Here is a 19,959-nt window from a genome sequence, read left to right as displayed (position 1 = left end):
AGTGACCGAGACCTGGTTCAAAGTTCCAGAGAGCACCCCTGCACTACCAGGCTATAACTCCTACCACACTGTTCGGCCATGTAACCTGGACCGGAACACCAAAGGACAGTAGTCTCTCCTTTGATAATCACATTGCCACAGTAGTCAGGAAATCCTTCTACGTAGCACACCTCATCACAAAAGGTTTCTCATCCAGAGAGAAAAAAAAAGGTCATGGTTCCCCTCTACTCATCACTCATTAGACCCATTATACACTACAACGCCCCTTTTGGTATGTACCTCACAAGACATCTACAGCAAATGGAAAGGCCGCAGAAATACCTCACAAGACATCTACAGCAACGGGAAAGGCCGCAGAAATACCTCACAAAGAGGATTACCGGCCTCAAACAGATGCCCTACACAGACAGTCTCAAAAAACTCAAGCTTTACTCAGTCGCACATCGCCTACTCAGAGGTGATCTCTGCCTAACATACAAAGCTATGTCAAACCGAGAGCTGTTGGACATGCTCTACTTAAAGAGATCCCAATCCCTCAGAGCTACACGCTCTAGGGACCTAAACCTTGTCACCACAATAAACAGAACATGCCGGAGGGATAGATTCCTGTCCAAAGACTTCCCATACTCTGGAATAAAACTACCTATCTATATCAAACAAAGCTCCTCATTAGCACTTTAAGAAAAAATCTTTGATTGGATGGGAAATAGGAAATTCACCCCGGGGATCACCTCTGTGGCTCTGCTCGACAGTGGCACAGGAAAATCATTTTCTTAGGTGGCAAAAGCCAGGGTACCTTTTTGGCTGGGCTTGTATAGGCCCCAGGGCCGATAGCCTAGTACCTACCTATGAAAGGCAGAGGTGTGTCCATATTCATTAAAAGGATATCCACACCTCCTGTCTAGTTGCTCAGCATAATGCAGCCGAGGTTATCCAAGTGCAACTAACTCTGGGCAAAACTGCAATCCAAATTGTAGCTTGCTACAGATCACCCACCATGCCCTAGGATTCCCACTCTTCTTTTCTTGATGTACTGGAAAATATTAGGGTTCAACCCAACACCCTAATAATGGGCGATTTCAATTACCCCACCATTAACTGGGAAAACTACTCATATACCAACTCCTTCGCTCAACGCTTTCTGGAATTCAAACTCCAATGCCCTGGATCAACATAACCACGGGCAACAATATCCTAGATCGTCATTACCAACATGAGTGACCGGTAATCCACACCTGACGTCAACGCCTCATTGGTCCGATCCGACCTTAAGTTAATTACCCTAGATATCCACATCCTGCCCCCACTCCCCCATTAAGGAAACCATGGTAAAAAATTTCTCCAAAGCCAACTTCATGCTTCTTAAGACAGAAGTGGTGAACTTCATGACACCCATGCAGATGGACTATACAGTTACGACTAGTGGATCCTACACAATTGCACTTTATAAGCACTTACATGAGTGCATGGATCGTGCTATCCCAAACAGAACCAAGACGCTATCCTCCAAAAAAAGGAAGCCAATCTGGTGGTCCCCTGTCATAAATAAACTGTACAACAGAAGGAAGAAACTGTTGCAAGCGAGAGTAAAATCCCATGAGTGTAGGAGCTCCCTGGTCAGCCTCAGTAAGAAGCTGCAATCCCCGATAAAAATCCTCCAAAGCTAGATACAAAAAAAAAAAAAAAAAAAAAATCGCCACTGCTTCTAAAGACAACCACAAAGCATTCTATAGCTATGTCAAGAATCTCAATGCCAACACTCAGATCTGCTCGGAGTTACAGCACAATGGCACTAAATATACAGACCCAACTGATATTGCCAACATCCTGGCAGATGGGCTCTTTAGGGGGTGAGAGGGGGGTAAAGTTAGCACTGAAAGTACAATTGTGTGCCTACCATAAATGTAGATGTTAGAGTGTATTTACGGTTGCAGTCATTACTCTTGGGTTATCCTGCTGGCAGGCTACCCGCAGTTGGCCAGAATTCCAAAGTCTAGGTCCCGCGTCGGTTGCTGTCGCCTCTTCTCTGACATCAGTGCGCCAGGGGTATAAAAGATGCAGCAGACGTCATTTTCTTCAGTTTTTCTTGCCCCAGATGTCAGGAGCCCCAAATAGGTAGGCTGAAAAATATACCAATAAGAAATGCATGCACAAAAATAACATTTCCTTCATCTACAAGCAAATACACCGAAAAGGTTGTATAGGATAGAGAAGAGCAGATAAGTCCCAGCAAAGAGAGGGGGGATGGTGGGTGGGTAACCTGGACTGCAACAGTGAATACACTCCAACATCTACATTTATGGTAGGTACACAACTGTACTATGTTCATAGTTTCACTGTTGCAGTCATTACTCTTGGGTAGAATCCCAAAGCTGAGGATGGGTGGCTGGGCTAAACAGGATTAGGAGAGGCTATGAGGCCCTGCAGAACTGCAGTGGCGAAGCCTAAACAGGCAAGTGGTAGTGCTTTGTGAAAGTGTGCAATGAACTCCAAGTTGCAGCCTCCAAGATATCTTTGGTTGGTACTCCTCTGAGGAAGGCTGGTGAAGTGGCTGCTGCTCTGGTGGAATGAGGCCTAATGCCCTTAGGCACTGATTTGCCATGTTGAGAATAGCAGAAACAGATGCAATGGCCTATCCATTTTGAAATGGTCTGTTTTGAGATGGCCTTTACTTGTGATCCTGCAGCATATGACACTAAAAGTTATTCAGTCTTTCTGAAAGCTTTAGTTCTGTCCAAGTAGAAGCGTAACTGCCTGTGCATGTCCAAAGAGTACAGAATTTTCTCACCCTTGTTCTGTGGATTTGGGTAAAAGGTAGGTAAGTGAATAGTTTGAGGGCCACAGTGGACACCACCTTAGGTATAAATGTAGGGTTTGTCCTCAGAGAAACCCTGTCTGGATGAAAAATTATGAAAGGTTCCACAGCCATGAGTGCTTGTAACTCAGAGACTCGCCTTGCAGAGATTATGGCTAGGAGCAGAGCTGTTTTCCAGGATAAGAATTTAATATCCACTGTTGATGCTGACTCGAAAGGAGGCAGTGTGAGTTTTTCCAAAACATAATTGAGGTCCCAGGTCGGAATTGGTGCTCTCCTTGAAGGCCTAATGTTTTTGGCCCCTCTGAGGTACTGCCTTATTAAAGGATGAGAAAAGATAGGTGGCTCTGTATTATAATGTGCAGAAATGGCAGAGGCATGAATCTTGATTGATGAAAGGATAGGCCTTTGTCCAGCATCTCAGTTAAATATTGTAAAATCTGAGAAATATTTGGTACAAACGTGTCAATTCCTTGTTCCTGGTTCCAAGCACAGAAGCTCTTCCATTTTTCTGCATAAGATTTTCTGGTACTGGGCCTCCAAGACAACATCCATAACAGCTTCTGAAAGAGTTTTCTTAATGGCTACATTATCCGCCATGCTGCCAGATTTAAGGTCCTGAGTTGGCTGTGCAGGATCTGATTGTTTTGTTGGGTTAGCAAGTGAGAAGTCTGAGGCAATATCCATGCAGGACCTTGAGACAAGCTCTTTAGGATTGGGAACCAATGCTGGTGTGGCCAGTCTGGTGCAATCAGAATAATTTTTGGCTTCTCTTGTCTGACCTTTAGGAGTACTCTGGGAAGGAGAGGCAGAGGGGGAAAAGCATATACTGTTAGATTTTTCCAGCTGAAGGATAGGGCGTCCACTTTCCATGCTTGCTTATGGTAAATCTTTGTGCAAAATCTCTGCAATTGACAGTTGTGAGGGGAGGCAAATAGATCTATGTCTGGGCATCCCCATTTCCTTATTATCATCCTGAAGACTTGTGGATCCAGTTTCCATTCATGGGGATCCATGAGGTTTCTGCTTAGTTCGTCTGCCAGAATATTTGTTTTTCCTGGCAGGAATTGTGCTTGCAGGTGAACTTGAAAAGCCAATTGTGTGTCCCATAAGGTCATTGCTTGTCTGCAGACAGGGTAGGAACGAGTACCTCCCTGCTTGTTTATGTACCACATGACCGTAGTGTTGTCTGCCTTCATCAGTAATTGTCCTGGATGAAGCAGGTCCTTGAAAGGCTGTCAGGGCATTTTGAACAGCTAGCATCTCTTTTTGATTGATGTGAAGATGCATCTGGTTTGCAGGCCATGTGCCCCGAATACATTTTCCTGCCATATGGGCCCCCCAGGCATAATCTGATGCATCCGTTGTCAGTGTCTGTCTGGCTGTGGGTAAACTGAATGGCAGACCCTTGTTGTGGTGACAGGCTTCTGCCCACCATCGAACCTCCTGTTGTATGCAGGGAATTAGTGCAATTACTGTCTCCAGGCTGTGGCAATGCCAAGTCCAAATACCACTGTAGTTTCCTCATATGCAGTCTGGCATATGGAATTAGTAGAATGCAGGATGCCACGAAACCAAACGCCTGCAGGATTTTCCTTGCAGATAAGTGGGTTTTTGTTGCCAATTTCTTGAAGTAAGTAGTCAGTTGTTTTTGCTTGTCTGGCGTGAGATAAGCCATCTGGGCAGTTGTATTTAAGCTTGCACTCAGGAATAGTATCTCTTGAGAGGGCACTAGTTTTGATTTCTTTTCATTTACTGTGTACCCTAGGCCAATTAGTAATCTTTTTACAAACGCCAGATGCTTAAGAGAGTGTCTTTGTTCTCTGCTTGAATTAGGCAGTCGTCCAAGTAGGGATATATTTGAATTCCTTTTTGTCTGCAAAACGCAATTACTGGTGCCAGGCATTTTGTAAAGACCCTGGGCGCAGTGGATAAGCCAAAGGGCAGTGCAGAAATTTGGTAATGCATTAAGCCAGCTATGAATCTGAGGCATCTTCTGCAAGACTGTCTGATTGAGACATGCAGGTATGCCTCTTTTAGGTCCAAAGTTACGAGCCAAGCTCTCTTGCCCAGCATGGGCAGTAGCTGCTGAAGAGTCAACATCTTGAATTTTGGAACTTCCAGAAACGTATTTAGTATAGACAGATCTAGAATTAGTCTCCAGGTTTTGTCCTTCCTGGGTACTAGAAAAAGTCTGGAGTAAAATCCTTGCCCCTGCTCTTGTTGTGGTACTTGCTGAATGGCCCTCATGTCCACGAGGGCTGTAATTTGTTTCTGTGCCTCTGCCCATTGATTGTGTGGCAGGTCTGGCATGCCCTTTGACCTTGGTAGGGTGTGAAAATGGAACCTGTAGCCTTGGGACACTATGTTCAGAACCCATTTGTCTTGGGTAACCATTTGCCAATTTGATGAAAAAAGTGCTAGTTTTCCCCCCAAGGGGGCTGTCAAAAGAAAACTACTTGGAACTGGTACAGGAAAGTCATTGGGACAGTTTCCTGTAAGGCTGTGATTTGTCTTCTCCGCTTTTGGAGGTAGGAGCACCCCATTGTTTAGGCCTGTATGAGCCTTGGGGCTGAGATCTACCTCTGGGACGCCTGTATCTGCCTCTTTGTGGTCTGTCTGAGACTGGAAAGGACCAATTTTTAGTAGACCAGTTCCTGCTAAACCAGGTGGCTGTACCTGTAAGAAATCCTTGACTGTCTGCATAGATTTTGCTTTGTCCTCCATTTTTTTCAACACCTCTTCTGCTTTAGTACCAAACAAAAAGTATCATGCTGTAATAATTTTGCTTTAACATGATCAGGCAGATTTTGTTCCCTTAACCAAGCATGCCTTCTAACAGAACCTGTAACAGCGGCCCTGCAAGAGGCCTCCAGTGAATATAACCACATTGCAAAGTATGCTTTCCCACTTGTTCAGTTGCATGCAATAAATCCTGCAATTCTTGTTCTCTGAACATTCAGTATTTGTCAACATTTTCTGTTTAAGACGTGACATAAAATACTGCTGATATTTAAGCATATGAAATTGACAATTTAAAGCCCTTACAGCCAGGGTGGCAGAAGTGCAAACCCCCCCCCCCCATCTGTCTAGAGCCCTAGAATCCCTATCAGAGGGGACAGGGTTTTTTGCAGCGGAAGCTTTAACCCCCTTGGGACCCTGAGATATAGTTTCTGGGTCAGGAGCGGGGTTTTATATAGGAATTTATGAGAATCCACGACCCTGTAATATCTGTCTGGCTTAGCAGGTGCAGTGGGTAAAGAGTCAGAGGACAGTCCAGACTCTGAAAATACATCTACAATGTCTAGAACAGGTGGAATAGCAAGGGGTCTGTGCTGAGGAAGAAGCAGGAAATCTCTGAGCCTTTTCTTAGACTCAGAATAATCTTGTGTCTCCCAGTGGAAATGCTCCCTCATAGTATGCAGCGTTTCCCCAAAAGAATAGTCCTCGGGAGGAGAGGCTGAAGGAATGGATTCTTCAGCATCAGAATCCTCATAGGGAAGCATGGAGTAATCCTGTTCAGAAGAGGAATCAGAGGAAATAGATACCTGATCAGAAGAATCATACTCTGTCTCTTGCCTAGGCCTCTTATCAGGAGGGGGATGGGAGCCCCTGATCAAAGTAATTAGGTCTTCGGCCATTTTGAGCATCTGTTTTTTAGGCATGGAAGTCTGAATAGGAGAACGCTGTACTTGTTTCTTTGTCTTTAGAGCTGCTTTAGTCTTTGTCTTTGAAGCTGAAGATGGCTTAACATAGTTGTGAAGGTCTGAAAACACCCTCAGAAGCCGATGCCTGCTCAGCGGCTCCAGATCCATCTGAGGGATTGATTTCCGAGTGTCCAATACCTTGAGTTTCCAGAGACCCAGTCGGCTCCACGTGGGAGTCGGTAGTGGCCTGTGGCTCTGAGGTAGCGGGCGCCAGGAGCTGCGAAAGCACCTCACTGAGAACCGACGACTGGCCTAGAAGAGGCTTCATAGTCTGTTTTGGACCTGGGATGCCTATCCTTGTCCTTGCGTTTTTTGTACTGCGTTTTTTGTAAACTCCGATTGTCAGCTGTTCCGCCGGCATTATATAATTAAATCTTCGGCCAAAGTAATGAAATGCAAAATCGAACTGACGCTTTATAGCAGACAGCTAGCAACGTTGTGATCAGGGCCTAGGCAAGGAATACAGTAAGAGTGAAAATCCTTATGAGGTATTTGCTTCCCACAAGAAATACAATTGTTAACTTTTACTGACATCGGTCTGGAGCAAGAAAAAAAAAAGTTCCCCCAACAGGGTACTTGGCTTTAATGAAGACTTTGGTTCTGAAATTCAGATTTGAAAATCTCAGGAGTCGGCCGACCGGCACTTGCAAAACTGCTTTTGCTTCGGGCACAGTGCAGCAAGAAAGACTGAAGAAAATGGCGTTGGCTGCATCTTTTATACCCCTGGTGCACTGACGTCAAGGAAGAGGTGACAGCAACCGACGCCGGACCTCGACTTTGGAACTCTGGCCGACTGCGGGTAGCCTGCCAGCAGGATAACCCAAGAGTAATGACTGCAACAGTGAAACACGATGAACATCCTATCTCTATACTGGAAGAATGCAAAAGTTCCTGTAATCACGGCTGCACAGGTAAAAACCACACTCTCCAAAGCGAAGAACACAGCATCCATGGACCAAACATCCCAGGCTGCGTTCTACACGAACTACAGAATGAACTGGCACCCCACCTAAGTACAATGTCTTTGTGCCTGCTGAATGGCGCACAGCGACGGTTATCCCACTCCACAAGGGGGGAGCCACCATGGACCCCGGGAACCACTGCCCCATTAGCCTGACGAGCCTGGTCTGCAAGGCCACGGAACGCATCATGGAACTTATAAACAAAGACATTGGTAATCTCCAAACTCTGGACCCCACCCAGTTCTGGTTTGTAAAATGCAGATCATGTCTCCTAAACCTGATAGACTTCTTTGAAGCAGTCACCAAAGTCGTAGACAAGGGTAAGGTGGTTCACACAGCCTATCTAGATCTTGCCAAGGCTTTAAACACCATCCTAAATCCCTATGTCACAAGATGAGTTGCCAAATGGCTCACTGACAGAACCCACACTGTGAAAGTAGCAGACTAAATCCAACTTCGGACCAGTGACAAGTGGAGTACCACAGGGTTCAGTCCTGGGTCCTCTCCTGTTTGGTATCTACTTCTTTGAAGTACAGGCTAACACAGAAGGTCTTTGGCTAATGAAGCTCGCAGATCACTGCAAACTAGGAGCCATAATCGAAATTACTACTGATGTGGACATCCTACAAAAGGGCCTCACTGAGACAGATGCCTGGTGTCAAAGCCATGGCCTCAAGCTCAATGCCAAAAAGTGCATTGTCATCCCCTTTGGTAAAAACTCTATACCCATGAACTACAACATAGGAGGTAGTATACTTAACACTAAAAGTGTGATGAGACACCTTGGGACACAGGTGGACAGTAGTCTCTCCTTTGATAATCACATTGCCACAGCAGGTCAGGAAATCCTTCTACGTGGCACACCTCATCACTAAAGGTTTCTCATCCAGAAAAAAAAAAAAAAGAGAGGCAATTGTTCCCTTCTACTCATCACTCAGACCCATTATAGAGTAAAACACCCCTTTTGGTATGTACCGCACAAGACATTTACAACAACTGGAAAGGACGCAGAAATACCTCACAAAGAGGATTACCGGCCTCAAACAGATGCCCTACGCAGACAGTCTCAAAACACTCCAGCTTTACTCCGTCGCATATCGCCTACTCAGAGGTGAGCTCTGCCTAACATACAAAGCTATGTCAAACCCAGAGCTGTTGGACATGCTCCACTGAGAGCATGTAGCTCGGAGGGATTGGGATTTCTTTAAGGACCTAAACCTTGTCACCACAATAAACAGAACATGCCGGAGGGATAGATTCCTGTCCCAGGGACTTCCCATACTCTGGAATAAACTACCTATCTATATCAAACAAAGCTCCTCATTAGCACTCAAGAAAAATCTTGATGATTGGATGTGAAATAGGAAATTCATCCTGGGGATCACCTCTGTGGCTCTGCTTGACAGTGGCACAAGAAAATAATTCTCTTGGGTGGCAAAAGCCAGGGTACCTTTTTGGCTAACTTGTATAGGCCCCAGGGCCGATAGCCTAGTACCTACCTATGAAGCTATGAAAAGAAAAATCCTCAGAAGCAGAAGGTATGGATTCTTCTGCAGAGTCCTCATAAGGTGGAAAAGATAATTCCTGATCAGAAGAGGAATCAGAAGAAATAGAAACCTGATCTGATGATTTATAATCAGTGCCTTGCCTAGGCCTCTTAGCAGAAGGGGGATGGGAATCCCTGATCAAGGTAATTAAATCCTCAGCCATTTTGATCATTTGTTTTTTAGGCATAGGGGCCTGTGCACGTGGCCCAAGCGTCTTTTTTTTTTTTAGACATAGAAGTTGATTTTGGCCTAGGTTTTGAAGATGGCGTCTGTTTAATATACAAATCTTTAGGCCTGACAACACCCTCAGAAGCCGGTGCCTGCTCAGCGGCTCTGGACCCATCTAAGGTAGAGACATCCGTGGGTTCAATACTTACAAAGTGTCTCGTGGCATACGAATGGGTCTCAGTAGAGACCTGTGAATCAAAAGTAGCGGGTATCAGGGGCTGCGGAAGCGCCTCACTGAGTACCGGTGACTGGCTTAGAAGAAGCTTCGTCGTCAGATTTGGACCTAGACGGTCTGTCTCTTTTTCTTTGCGTTTTTGTGTGTATTCCGGTAGTTTGATTGCTAACCGATGACATTTCTGGATAATTAAATCTTGAGCCAAAATATTTAGATGCAAAAATATACCGATGCTTAATAGTGCATTGATTAAATTTAGCACAAAACCGACAGCAAGGCATGTTGTGGTCAGGGCCTAGTCAAGGAATACAGTACAAATGAAAATCCTTATGAGGTATTTGCTTCCCACAAATAATACAATTATTAACTTTTACTGACATCTGTAAGGAGCAAAAAAAAGTTTCCCCAATAGGGTACTTCGCTTTAGGTTGAAAACTTCGGTTCTGAAACTCGAAAACGAAAATTTCAGGAGTCGTCCGACTGGCACTTGCGAACTGCTTCTGCTTTGGGCACCGTGCGGCAAGAAAGACTGATGAAAATGGCATCAGCTGCATGTTTTATACCCCTGACTACCTGACATCATGGAAGAAGGAACAGCAACCGACGCAGGACCCAAGACTTTGTTAATCAGGCCGACTGAGGGCAACCTGTCAGCAGATTACCCAAATGTAATGACTGCAACAGTGAAACACGAAGAACATCGGTTTAACCTTGACAGGTTCAAGGATAGGACGTCGGGTTCCTTCTTTCCTTGGCACTATGAACAATCTTGATAACAGCCTGTGCACCTTTTTTTTTTACAGGGATTGAGATTCTATTAAGCCCTGAGCTAGGAAATCTACTTGTATAAAAGGCCTCTTATTTGGCCCTTTGAGACTAAGGGAATGCCTGCAGGCTTTGGAAGGGAGGCAGACTGAAGTTTGTAACCTGTTTTTATTACATGGAGGACTTACTGGTCCTAAGTGATGTTTGTTCATTCCCTCTGGAGCCCAACATAAATCTCCCCTCCTAGTTTTAAGGGATCAGGGGAAGTAAGGACTGGGGTGGGACTTGGGGTTGGGGTAAGTGCCTTGCAGAGTCATGGGTACTCCCTGTTGACCCCTGAGGTCAGGGCCCACTAGGTCTGGGATCAGGGGAAGTAAGGACTGGGGTGGGACTTGGGGTTGGGGTAAGTGCCTTGCCGAGTCATGGGTACTCCCGGTTGGCCCCTGAGGTCAGGAACCACTAGGTCCGTTTGCCATCTTTGTTTTTGTCATCTGTCCCTTATGGTCCTATGGTCCTTCTTCTCTCTGCCTAGGTTATGATGAAAGAAAGGATTAGAATTTTGTAGGGTAATTCCTGCTAAATCTAGGTGTATTTTTAGTCCTTTATAGTCTGCATGGAATTAGCCTTGTTCTCCAGCTTCTTAAAAATTGCTGCAGTCTTAGGTCCAAACAGATGCTCCTTGCCCAATGGTGCATCCAGGAGTTCCAATTTTACATGCTCCAGAAGGGGGCTATTCCCTTAAAAAGGTGTGTCAAAGAATACAGATTCAGCTGCCCTGCACGATGCTTCTAAAACATAAAACCCACAATGAAGACCACCCTGCAACCTGGGAACAGGAATTGCAAAACAAAAGCAATTCTTTAGCAAAAGCTCAGTCATTCAGCCCTTCTGGTTTCTCCTTCAACTGGTCCAGAAAAGTATCCTGGAATTTTACAATATGGAACTGGCAGTTCAACTGAAAAAACTCATGGACAGGGTGTCAAGAGATGTACATTTTCCATGCCAAATCGGTAAAGGGTCCTACATTCTATCTCATTTGGCAAAACATTTTTAGAGATGCTGCCCTTGACTCCCTTAAAACACAAACTCAGGATCCACAACAGGATTTTTAAAACAGTGCTCAAGTCAAAGACCTTGAAGAAACCATCTGGCTCATTGGGAGCCAGACTGCAGGGAAGAGTCAAGAATGGCATCATCCACTACCTATACTAATCGAGGAACAGCAAGAGGTTTGTGCTGTAGGAGTTTTAAAAATTCTCACACTTTTCTTGTATTTAGAGTAGTCCTGCACTTCCCATTTGAAGAACTCCATCATTTTAAGGAGTGTTGCCTCAAAGCTGAAGTCCTCAGGCGGTGTAGCTAAGGCAAGATATTTTATCAGACTCTGAATCTGCACATAAACCAGTAGAGATTTGGTCAACACACCAATTCATCCTCAGAACTGTAGATCCTCATTTTTGTTTCCAGGAGAAGTTACTGTAGCAAGGTTTCTCACAGGCTAAGCTGCTTGGATCTCACAATATGTACGAGATCCTCAGCTAACCTAACTAAATTCTGCTGGCAGGCCCAGTTAAAGTAGGATTCAGAAGGTCTAGGCTACTGCAAGCAGAATGCAACTTATTGAGTATGGTCTTCAGTCTGGGTCAGAGTGTGGTGTAGAATGTATTTAGACCAGGCCATAAAGGTCTCAGCTTGGGCCACTGACAACTCTTGTACAAATCGGGGGCACCAAAAGCAGAGGTCTGCAAAGCAGCCCTTGACACAACAGATAACCCAAGTCTTTCAACTCGAGCAGATGGGGGGGCTGATGGCACATTTGACTCCCAAAAGATCTTGTCAGAGGCTCTGCCATGTGCACGCACAGCTGGATGGGACTGCAAAGAAGTCTGTCCTCCTTCAAATATCATAAGTTTGCATGGATTGGTGTATGGTGAACAACTGCAGTCTGCTACCCTAACATGCTTAGGATGCTTTTCTATTTACAAAAAGGGTTGAAGTCTGTGTGACTAGCTTACCCTGTACTATACAAAAGGCCCCTGACAATTTCTTTCCTTGTCCAAAAACTCGGTTAAAGAATCAGTCCCGTTGGCTAGTACAACTATTAAAATAATTACAATGGGGACAGTTGGGCACATTGTGCTCAGGGCCCAAAAAAAAAAAAAAAAAAAAAAAAAGGCAGGAGTATGGAATTCTCAGAGAAACAGGCTTTCAAAACTCAAGACAAGTATTATGACTTTTTTTTTTTTTTTTTTTTTACATGTAATAAATGTTATCAAAGCAGTAAATGGTTCCCCAATGGGACACATGGCTTTAGAAGTTCTCTGGCATGGACTGACAGATGCACTCTAGGCACTGGTAGCATTGGGTTCAGATGGCAAGAAAGAGCTGAAAACATGGCAGTGGTCAAAGACCCTTATACCCAGATGTCCTGATTTCAGGAAGATGGCCCCTGCTGGGCCTGGAGGGAGGGATAACAGTCTATAGTATCCAGGCTGGCCAAGGGCTTCCACAGTAAGGAAATCCTATGTTGTTCCACATCCAAGTGATCAAGACCGCTATAGCCATTGCTTGTTTGCCAGAAGTTCTGGAGCAAAATAGACAACTGCGTATTCTGCATTAATGCAAACAAGTCTACTGGAGAACTCTGAACTGATGGATGAGCTGAAGAAAAACTCTGTTTTTTTAAACACCCAGTTGTGAGGCTCTGTTCTGGACATACTCAAATAATCTGCCACAGTGTTCAGATAGGAGGAAACGGTCATGGCTAATCTGTAAACAGGGTAGGATTTTGTCCTGCCTTTTTACTTGTATACCATACATCTTTGGAATTGTTCCCCACTACTTGTAAGAGTTTCTCGTGTCCAGACCATCTTTCACACCATTGGTCAGGGCAATCACCTCCTTGATACTGATAAGACTTTTCTTATGCAAGGAGTTCCAGACACTATGAACGTCTTACATGGGAGCAAGCTCCCCACTGAAAGTCTGAGACATCTGTCGCATTGCTCTTTAACGGCAGAGTTATACAAAAGGATTGGTGTCTACCTGCTTGGTTTACCAAAGTGCATCCTAAAATAGGCAAGGAAAACTGGAATTTGTTAATTAAAGGTGTTCAGGTGGTAACGCCCATAGTTATCGCGGTTATTAGATTTTCCTCATATGGAGTCTGGCATGAGGAACCATGAGAAGAGTTGAAGCCATAAATCCAATGGCTTTTAGTAGTTTTGTGCGCTACTGTTCTATCCAGTGAGAAATGCCATCTGCAATATTGCTTCTATTAGGCAACTAGGAAGACTACCTTGGAAGAATGGATTAGAGAATTTAAAACAGACAGTGAATCCTAGATTTTGAAGAAGTTTCATAGAGAATTCTAAAGCCTTTGGTACTTAGGAACTGAAAAAGCTGCTTGAATTAAGCAACTGTCTAGGTAAAGTAAAAGGTGAATTCCTTGGAGCCAGCAAAGGGCTATAACTGGAGCCAGGCACTTTATGAACCCACTTTGTACAAGTCTACACTAAACATTTTATGTGAACCTTCTGGATAAGAATGTGTAAATAATCATACTTTAAATCCAGAATGACCAATAGAATACTTGGGTTCCCAAGAGGCAAGAGAGTTTTGGAGTAAGCGCATTTTGAAGTCAGGGGTCCTCAAAAACATGTGGAGTCTGAATAGGTCTACAAGTGGTCTCCAGTCAACTTCTTTCCTAGGGACTAGGAATAGTCAAATAAAATTCCTCTCTCCAGAGGTGAGGAGGCACTTTTTAATGACTCCTAAAAGGTTTGAAATACAGGGAGAAATATGTTCCTGATCTTTGGGAATCTAAGAAATGCCAGGTAGGGTTGGTTTGGAATCCCAAAGAAGCTTGCAAACTCTTCTTATGAGGTTTCACACCCAAGAATCTGAAGCAATTATCTACCATAATGGAAAGCAGAGAGTTTGTTAGCAGTTTTGGGGGAAAAGGGAAAAATGGCCAGAGAGGAGAAGGGAAGAAGGGCTGAAAAGGAAATCAGGACACAGGTGGAGCCCTGGAAATAACTCTGTGTTCTTAGTGTCCCCCTTATCGTTTTTCTTAAACTAGCCTTTGCCCAATTTGTGATAGATTTGGATTGCTTTCTAAGAAAGGACCTGGCTTTGCCGAATACTCTCATACCCGAGAATCAAACAGTTGTTTTACCCCTATAACAAATTCTCACTCTTTTCCATCTTTAAGGACTTCAGCTACAGATCTTTAAGGACTTCAGCTACGGGTCCTCCAAACACCAAGTCTTTTACCCAGAGAAGCATTCAACAATTGAGCCTTGATATCATCTGGTATGGGTTGGAGTCTCAGTTCCAACAAGAACATTCTGTAAATGGTGAGTGAGGATATATGTACGTCAGCAGGCTGGCGTGTGCCTAAGGCAGATGTATGGCTTACAAGTGAAGTATCATGACAGAGAGCTGGCACAGTAGACAGGACCTTTGCAGGAAAGTCCCTGATGTTAAGAATACTGCAACAGCGAAGAACATGTTATTAAATACAAACTGCACAAAATTAATTAGAGCCATCTGGCTGACAAATTACAAAAGCCTAGCATAGAAAGTATTACATGCATCTGCCTTAATGCAGGCAAAACTATTCAATGGAAAGAATTTAATTTGCTGCTTAAAAACAAAAAAACACAAACAAAACACACTTACATGCTGTTTATTGCAGCAATTCAAGATGGCACTTGCAGCTTCTATCACATTATCCAACTTCTCAACATCAGTCGTGTTCCTCAGCGCAAAGACAGATTTTGGGTTTGATGGTAAGGCAATTATGCCTGGGCTATCAAGCATCTTAATCTGCTTGTCAATGTGAACTTCTTGCACAAGTCTGGAAAAAAAAAAAGTCAGTCTAATTTATACTTACACTGCCAACATTTTTGCAGATGGTGACAGAGAATGGCTAAACTCAAATAAAACATCAGTAATAATTTCAGTCATGCTTCTGATGGCCTTGAAAGGCAAGTAATGATCACTTACAAGACACTACTGGAAGCATTTAAATACAAAATTTCTAACATGTTTTCATTAACTGTACATAATTACGTACAACACAGAGAACCAGAGTATTAACTGTTGAGCTTCACTGCTGCACTCTTACTTTGTAATGCCTCTCATCAGTCCCACATTGCAAGCACGAATCTGTTTCATGCTGTTAACGATGCTGCTCTTTCCTACATTTGTAAATCCTAGGAAACAAAAGGAAGAAAGATTTACAGGGGAAATAGTCACTTAGGAATAAATAATTATAATAAGCACAAGAAGAACGCAGAATTATTCCTGCTGCACTAAACTTTAGCAATCTAGTATCCTGTTGATAGAGAACAGTACCTCCTCAGTCTCCCTTTCTCCTAAATAACTGCACCCCTCCGATAAGGCTTTAATGACAGAAACTCCCTCACTATCCATCTTCTGCTCTCTTTTCCCTCCTTTCTAACTTTAGTACTACTGGAAGGAGCAAAGGCCTCTCTCTCCCTTCTCTTCTTGCAGATCATACCTTCTGGTGACACTTTCTCTACTTCATTAAACTCCACTTTCTTTCCTGACACGAACCTCCTGTCTTCCTAACGTCAACTGTTAATGTTTTGGTTGCAGCAAACAAATTGCTTCTCTTCCCTTTTCCTCTGTGAACAAGGAACCTGTAGATCAGAGAGCACGTGCTATGTGCAGCATCTTTAAGGAGCACGTCAAAGACAGAGTGCACAAATAAATATCAAGCATGTGCCATTCCTAGTGCCATTTTGAGAATGCAGCCAAGGAGTAAGCATGCATGAATACAGCAGTTAGTTTGTATACAAATTACTTAAGGTCAGTAAACTTCTATCGTGATGTGTTTGTATAAAATAAAGCTGCTTAAACAGAACCCACAAAGACTTTTCTATTGTGTAATAAGTAGGAGAGCAAAATGGTGTCAGAACCAGGTTTGCAGAGAATAAGATTCTGAGCCATGAGCTGCAGAGATGACAGTGAAGGTAAACCAAGACAAATGAGAATGAAAAACAGCCAGAAAAGAAGCAAAGGCAATGAAAATACACACAAACTACTTGTTTCATAAAAAGAATAAAAACGGGGGAGTACAAGGGCAAAACGCATTATGAAACTAGCAGAAGGCGCAAAAGGCTTAAGGGAAATGTTTAAAGTAAAGTTATTTGACGAAACGATTAACAGTTAAGTAAAATGAGTAAGTTTAAAGGCAAATCAGGCATGTTTAGAATAAAATGAGGACAAGAAAAGTACAACGAGCACAAAAAGAGATTAAACGAGCAAAAAGTAATAAGGGGCACAGTAAGTTTAAGTAAAGCAAGGCAAATGCATGTTTTTTGGCAAAGTGCTGTGTTTTGGCATAACTACGACTTTGTATTTTATCAAGGACATAACAAAAGTTATTTGAAGTCTCTCAAAGTGTGTAAAAGTGCTTACAGTGTGTGCTTACTACTGTATTTCAAAGAGTTACTGGTGTGTAAAGTGCAACTATTTCATAAATTGCAGTCAAACATAGCCATTTCGAAATGTTTCTTGTGTTGGGTGTCTATTTGCAAAGTGCTGCCATTACAGAGCATTTCTTGCACTGTAGAGAACTGCTTAGAAAGGTACCTCCATTTTGGGGAAGTTTGTGTGTTGTGTACAGTTTATTCGCAAAGTGCCATTACTTTGAAATGTTACTCTGAGCTTCTCCTGCCCAGTTTATTCACATCATACAGTTATTTGAAGTGCATCTTAAAATGATGACAAATGACTTTAGCAATAATAAGTTCAAAAGTATTACACTGCCCTAGAAACTTAATTTAGCAAAATCCAGTCACACAGAGGCTTGCATCGTACAGTTATTTGATGCATTTCTTATACTGATAATAGGAGATTTTGTGCAATAGAGTAATTTCAAGAATATTACAGTGCCCGAGAGATACTTATTTTGCAAAGTTCAGTAATACAGAGGCTCGTTGTGCTATTGAGCAAAGTTACAAGTGCTGGCATAAAATTTCTGGCAGATGTGTATGTGTAGTGTTTGTGCTCATTTGCAAAATCCTTCACTGGTGTGTGTTAAAATGGCAAACGGATTTTGAAAACTTTTACCACTTGTACTTGATCAGAATGTTGCAGAGAATTGGAGAATATTTGAGCAAGAGTACGATATTTTTATACAAGAACCTTATTCAGATAAACAAGCAAGCACCAAGGCATTCATTTTGCTAAACTTAGACAGTGTTCGTTTGTGTATGCATCGGCAGCATATGAAGGAGAAGGTGAAAACAGTCATATTGTTGTACAGGTGCAGTCAAGGGAAGACCCCGAGTGTTTGAAGTGCAAGTTCAGAGAAATGTGTAACCCCCCCCCCCCCGACAAACATTACATTAGACAGGCATTTGTTTTACATAAAAGATCAGACACCAGGGGAAACTTTTGCAGCTTATACAAGTGATCTGAGAAAAGGCTAAAACATTGTTGGTTTGGTGACTTAAAAGATGACATGATAAAGGACAGGCTTGTGTGTGGTATTAGTAGTGCTGCTGTGAGAAAGATCTTGCTTCTTGATATTGATTTAACACTGAGTAATGCAATAGAGATCGGACAAATCCATTGAGTGACAGAAAGTAAGCTTGCAGGCATGGTTTCAGCAGCCTCCAGAGCAAATGCTGACAGCATGCAACACGTGGCAAACGGAAATAGGCCTACTAAGCACATGGCAGCCACAATGCCTGCTGTCTTCATTAAAGGAAACCACGTAGGTTTCCAGCAAGTTCTAAGACCAGTTCAATTACAGGTGCATGCTCGGTACAGTACAAGCATGACTGAGCAAAACCAAAGTCCAGCTTTATTGTTAACTGTCACAATTGCGGTGCAAATCATGAATCTAAAAGAGAAACATGCTTAGCATTTGGTCAGCAACGTCAAGTGTAAAAACGGAACCAATTCAAAAAGTTTGCAAATCAGGTAAGCCTCATGCAGTAGTAAAGAAAGGTCACACAAAAAAGCAAACTGATCAAGTAGAGATGCAGCAGTCAGCTTTTTATGTGGATGGTGTGTCAGTAATTGGGGAAAGAGTTGATGCAGTGAATCTACTGGCAAAAAGAAGTGTTTTGTACAGTCCGGATCAGTAGTAAATCCAAAGAGCTTAAAGTAGACACTGGTTCAAACTGTAATGTTACATCAGCACACACATTTGCTAAAATGACAACTAATGAGCAACTCAATGTGGCCAATAGTGTGAAACTTGTTGCTTATGGAGGAAGAGATTCAGACCGAAGGTTCAGTGATGCTTTTATGTTATTTGGCCAAGAACTGTTACAACTTGTTATTCTATGTAGTCAGAAGATCAGTACAAATCTTTGTTGCGTCTCAAAGATAGTTTGAAAATGAATCTGCTTTCTTAATTCATCACATATGTGCATCTCCTAGCTCTAATTTCTCAGAATATGCTGATGTTTTCAATGATTGGGTCTAACTTCATGGAATATTCTTCTGGTAGTTTGCCCAGCCTGAGGTTACTCAAGTATTCAGACCAGCAAGAAAAAAGTTTCAATAGCTATGCAAATTAAGGCTCAGTTGGATAAAATAATGCAGCAAGGTGTAATTTGTCCAGTTACAGAACCAGCTGAATGGGTATCATCTATGGTAGCAACTCACAAAAAAAAAAAAAAAAAAAGGCTTAGACAAAAAAAATCAGAAAATGCACCAATGCAAGAGATTTGAACAAAGCATTGAAAAGACCATATCATCCAATATGCACAGTCGAAGAGGTTGCAGCTTTAATACCAACGGCCACTGTTTTTTCTGTTTTGGATGCAGAGTTCATTTTGGCAAGTGATGCTTGATTGCAAATCCTCATTTCTAACCACTTTTGGTACTCAGTTTGGCAGATACAGATTTCAGAGGATGCCATTTGGAATAAATTCTGCACGTTAAGTCTTCCAGCATGCAATATAGCAGATTTTTCAGGTTATCCTTGTGCCATAATAACAGATGATTTACTGGTTGGAGGGAGTGGAGAAGCAGAGCATGACAGAAACCTAAAGAAAGTTCCAGACAGAGCACATGAAGTGAACTTGAAGCTCAATCCTCTGCAGTGCAAATTCAGACTTCCAGAAGTTACATATGTAGGTCATTTATTTACCAGTACTGACCAGAGACCAAACCCAACCAAGCAAGCAGCCATTCTTGAGATGTCAGCACCAGACGATGTTCAAGCTCTGCAACGTTTTTTAGGCATGGTCAACTACTTAGTCAAGTTTATACCAGACTTCAGTGAGTTGACAGCACCTTTGAGAGAGCCAACATGCAAAAATGTTACATGGTCATGGTTAGAACAGCACCAGGAGTTTGATGACCTCAAGCAGAAAATTGCCACCCCACCTACATTAAGATACTATGTGAACAAACCAGTTACTCTTTCCTGTGATGCTTCAAAATCTAGTCTAGGCACAGTTATACTTTAAGAGGGCAGACCAGTAGCCTATGCATCTAGAACACTTACTCAAACAGAGATTCAGTATGCTCAAATTGTGAGAGAACTTTTGGCTTTAGTATTTACATGTTCCAAGTTTCACAATTACATTTATGGTCAAGCTATTCAGATTGAGACTGATCACCGACCTCTAGTTACTACTCTAAAGATGCCTATGCATTCAGCTCCAGCAAGGTTACAGATAACGATGCTCGAATTGCAAAAGTACATACGAAAGGTAACCTACTCTTATCTGGCTGATACCTTATGGAATACAAAGGAACAGCT

At 42.8% G+C, this 19,959-nt stretch overlaps 1 protein-coding gene across 1 annotated transcript in view; it reads right to left on the bottom strand.

The window, feature by feature from the left end:
* The window catches only part of GNL3 (G protein nucleolar 3), a 408,410-nt gene that overhangs the window by 262,345 nt on the left and 126,106 nt on the right, over positions 1-19,959 (bottom strand). The window contains exons 9-10 of the mRNA XM_044078878.1: positions 15,331-15,418; positions 14,883-15,060 (exon numbers count right to left, since the gene is read on the bottom strand). Of these exons, the coding sequence (XP_043934813.1) occupies positions 14,883-15,060; positions 15,331-15,418 (266 nt within the window). The remainder of the gene's footprint in view (positions 1-14,882; positions 15,061-15,330; positions 15,419-19,959) is intronic.

The sequence above is a fragment of the Protopterus annectens genome, chromosome 7.part1 (genome assembly GCF_019279795.1).
Source record: "Protopterus annectens isolate FY-2018-M chromosome 7.part1, PAN1.0, whole genome shotgun sequence".
In the NCBI taxonomy this organism is placed as follows: domain Eukaryota; kingdom Metazoa; phylum Chordata; order Ceratodontiformes; family Protopteridae; genus Protopterus; species Protopterus annectens.
Note: the sequence above shows the minus strand (reverse complement) of the source record. Positions and strands in the feature narration are given on the sequence as shown.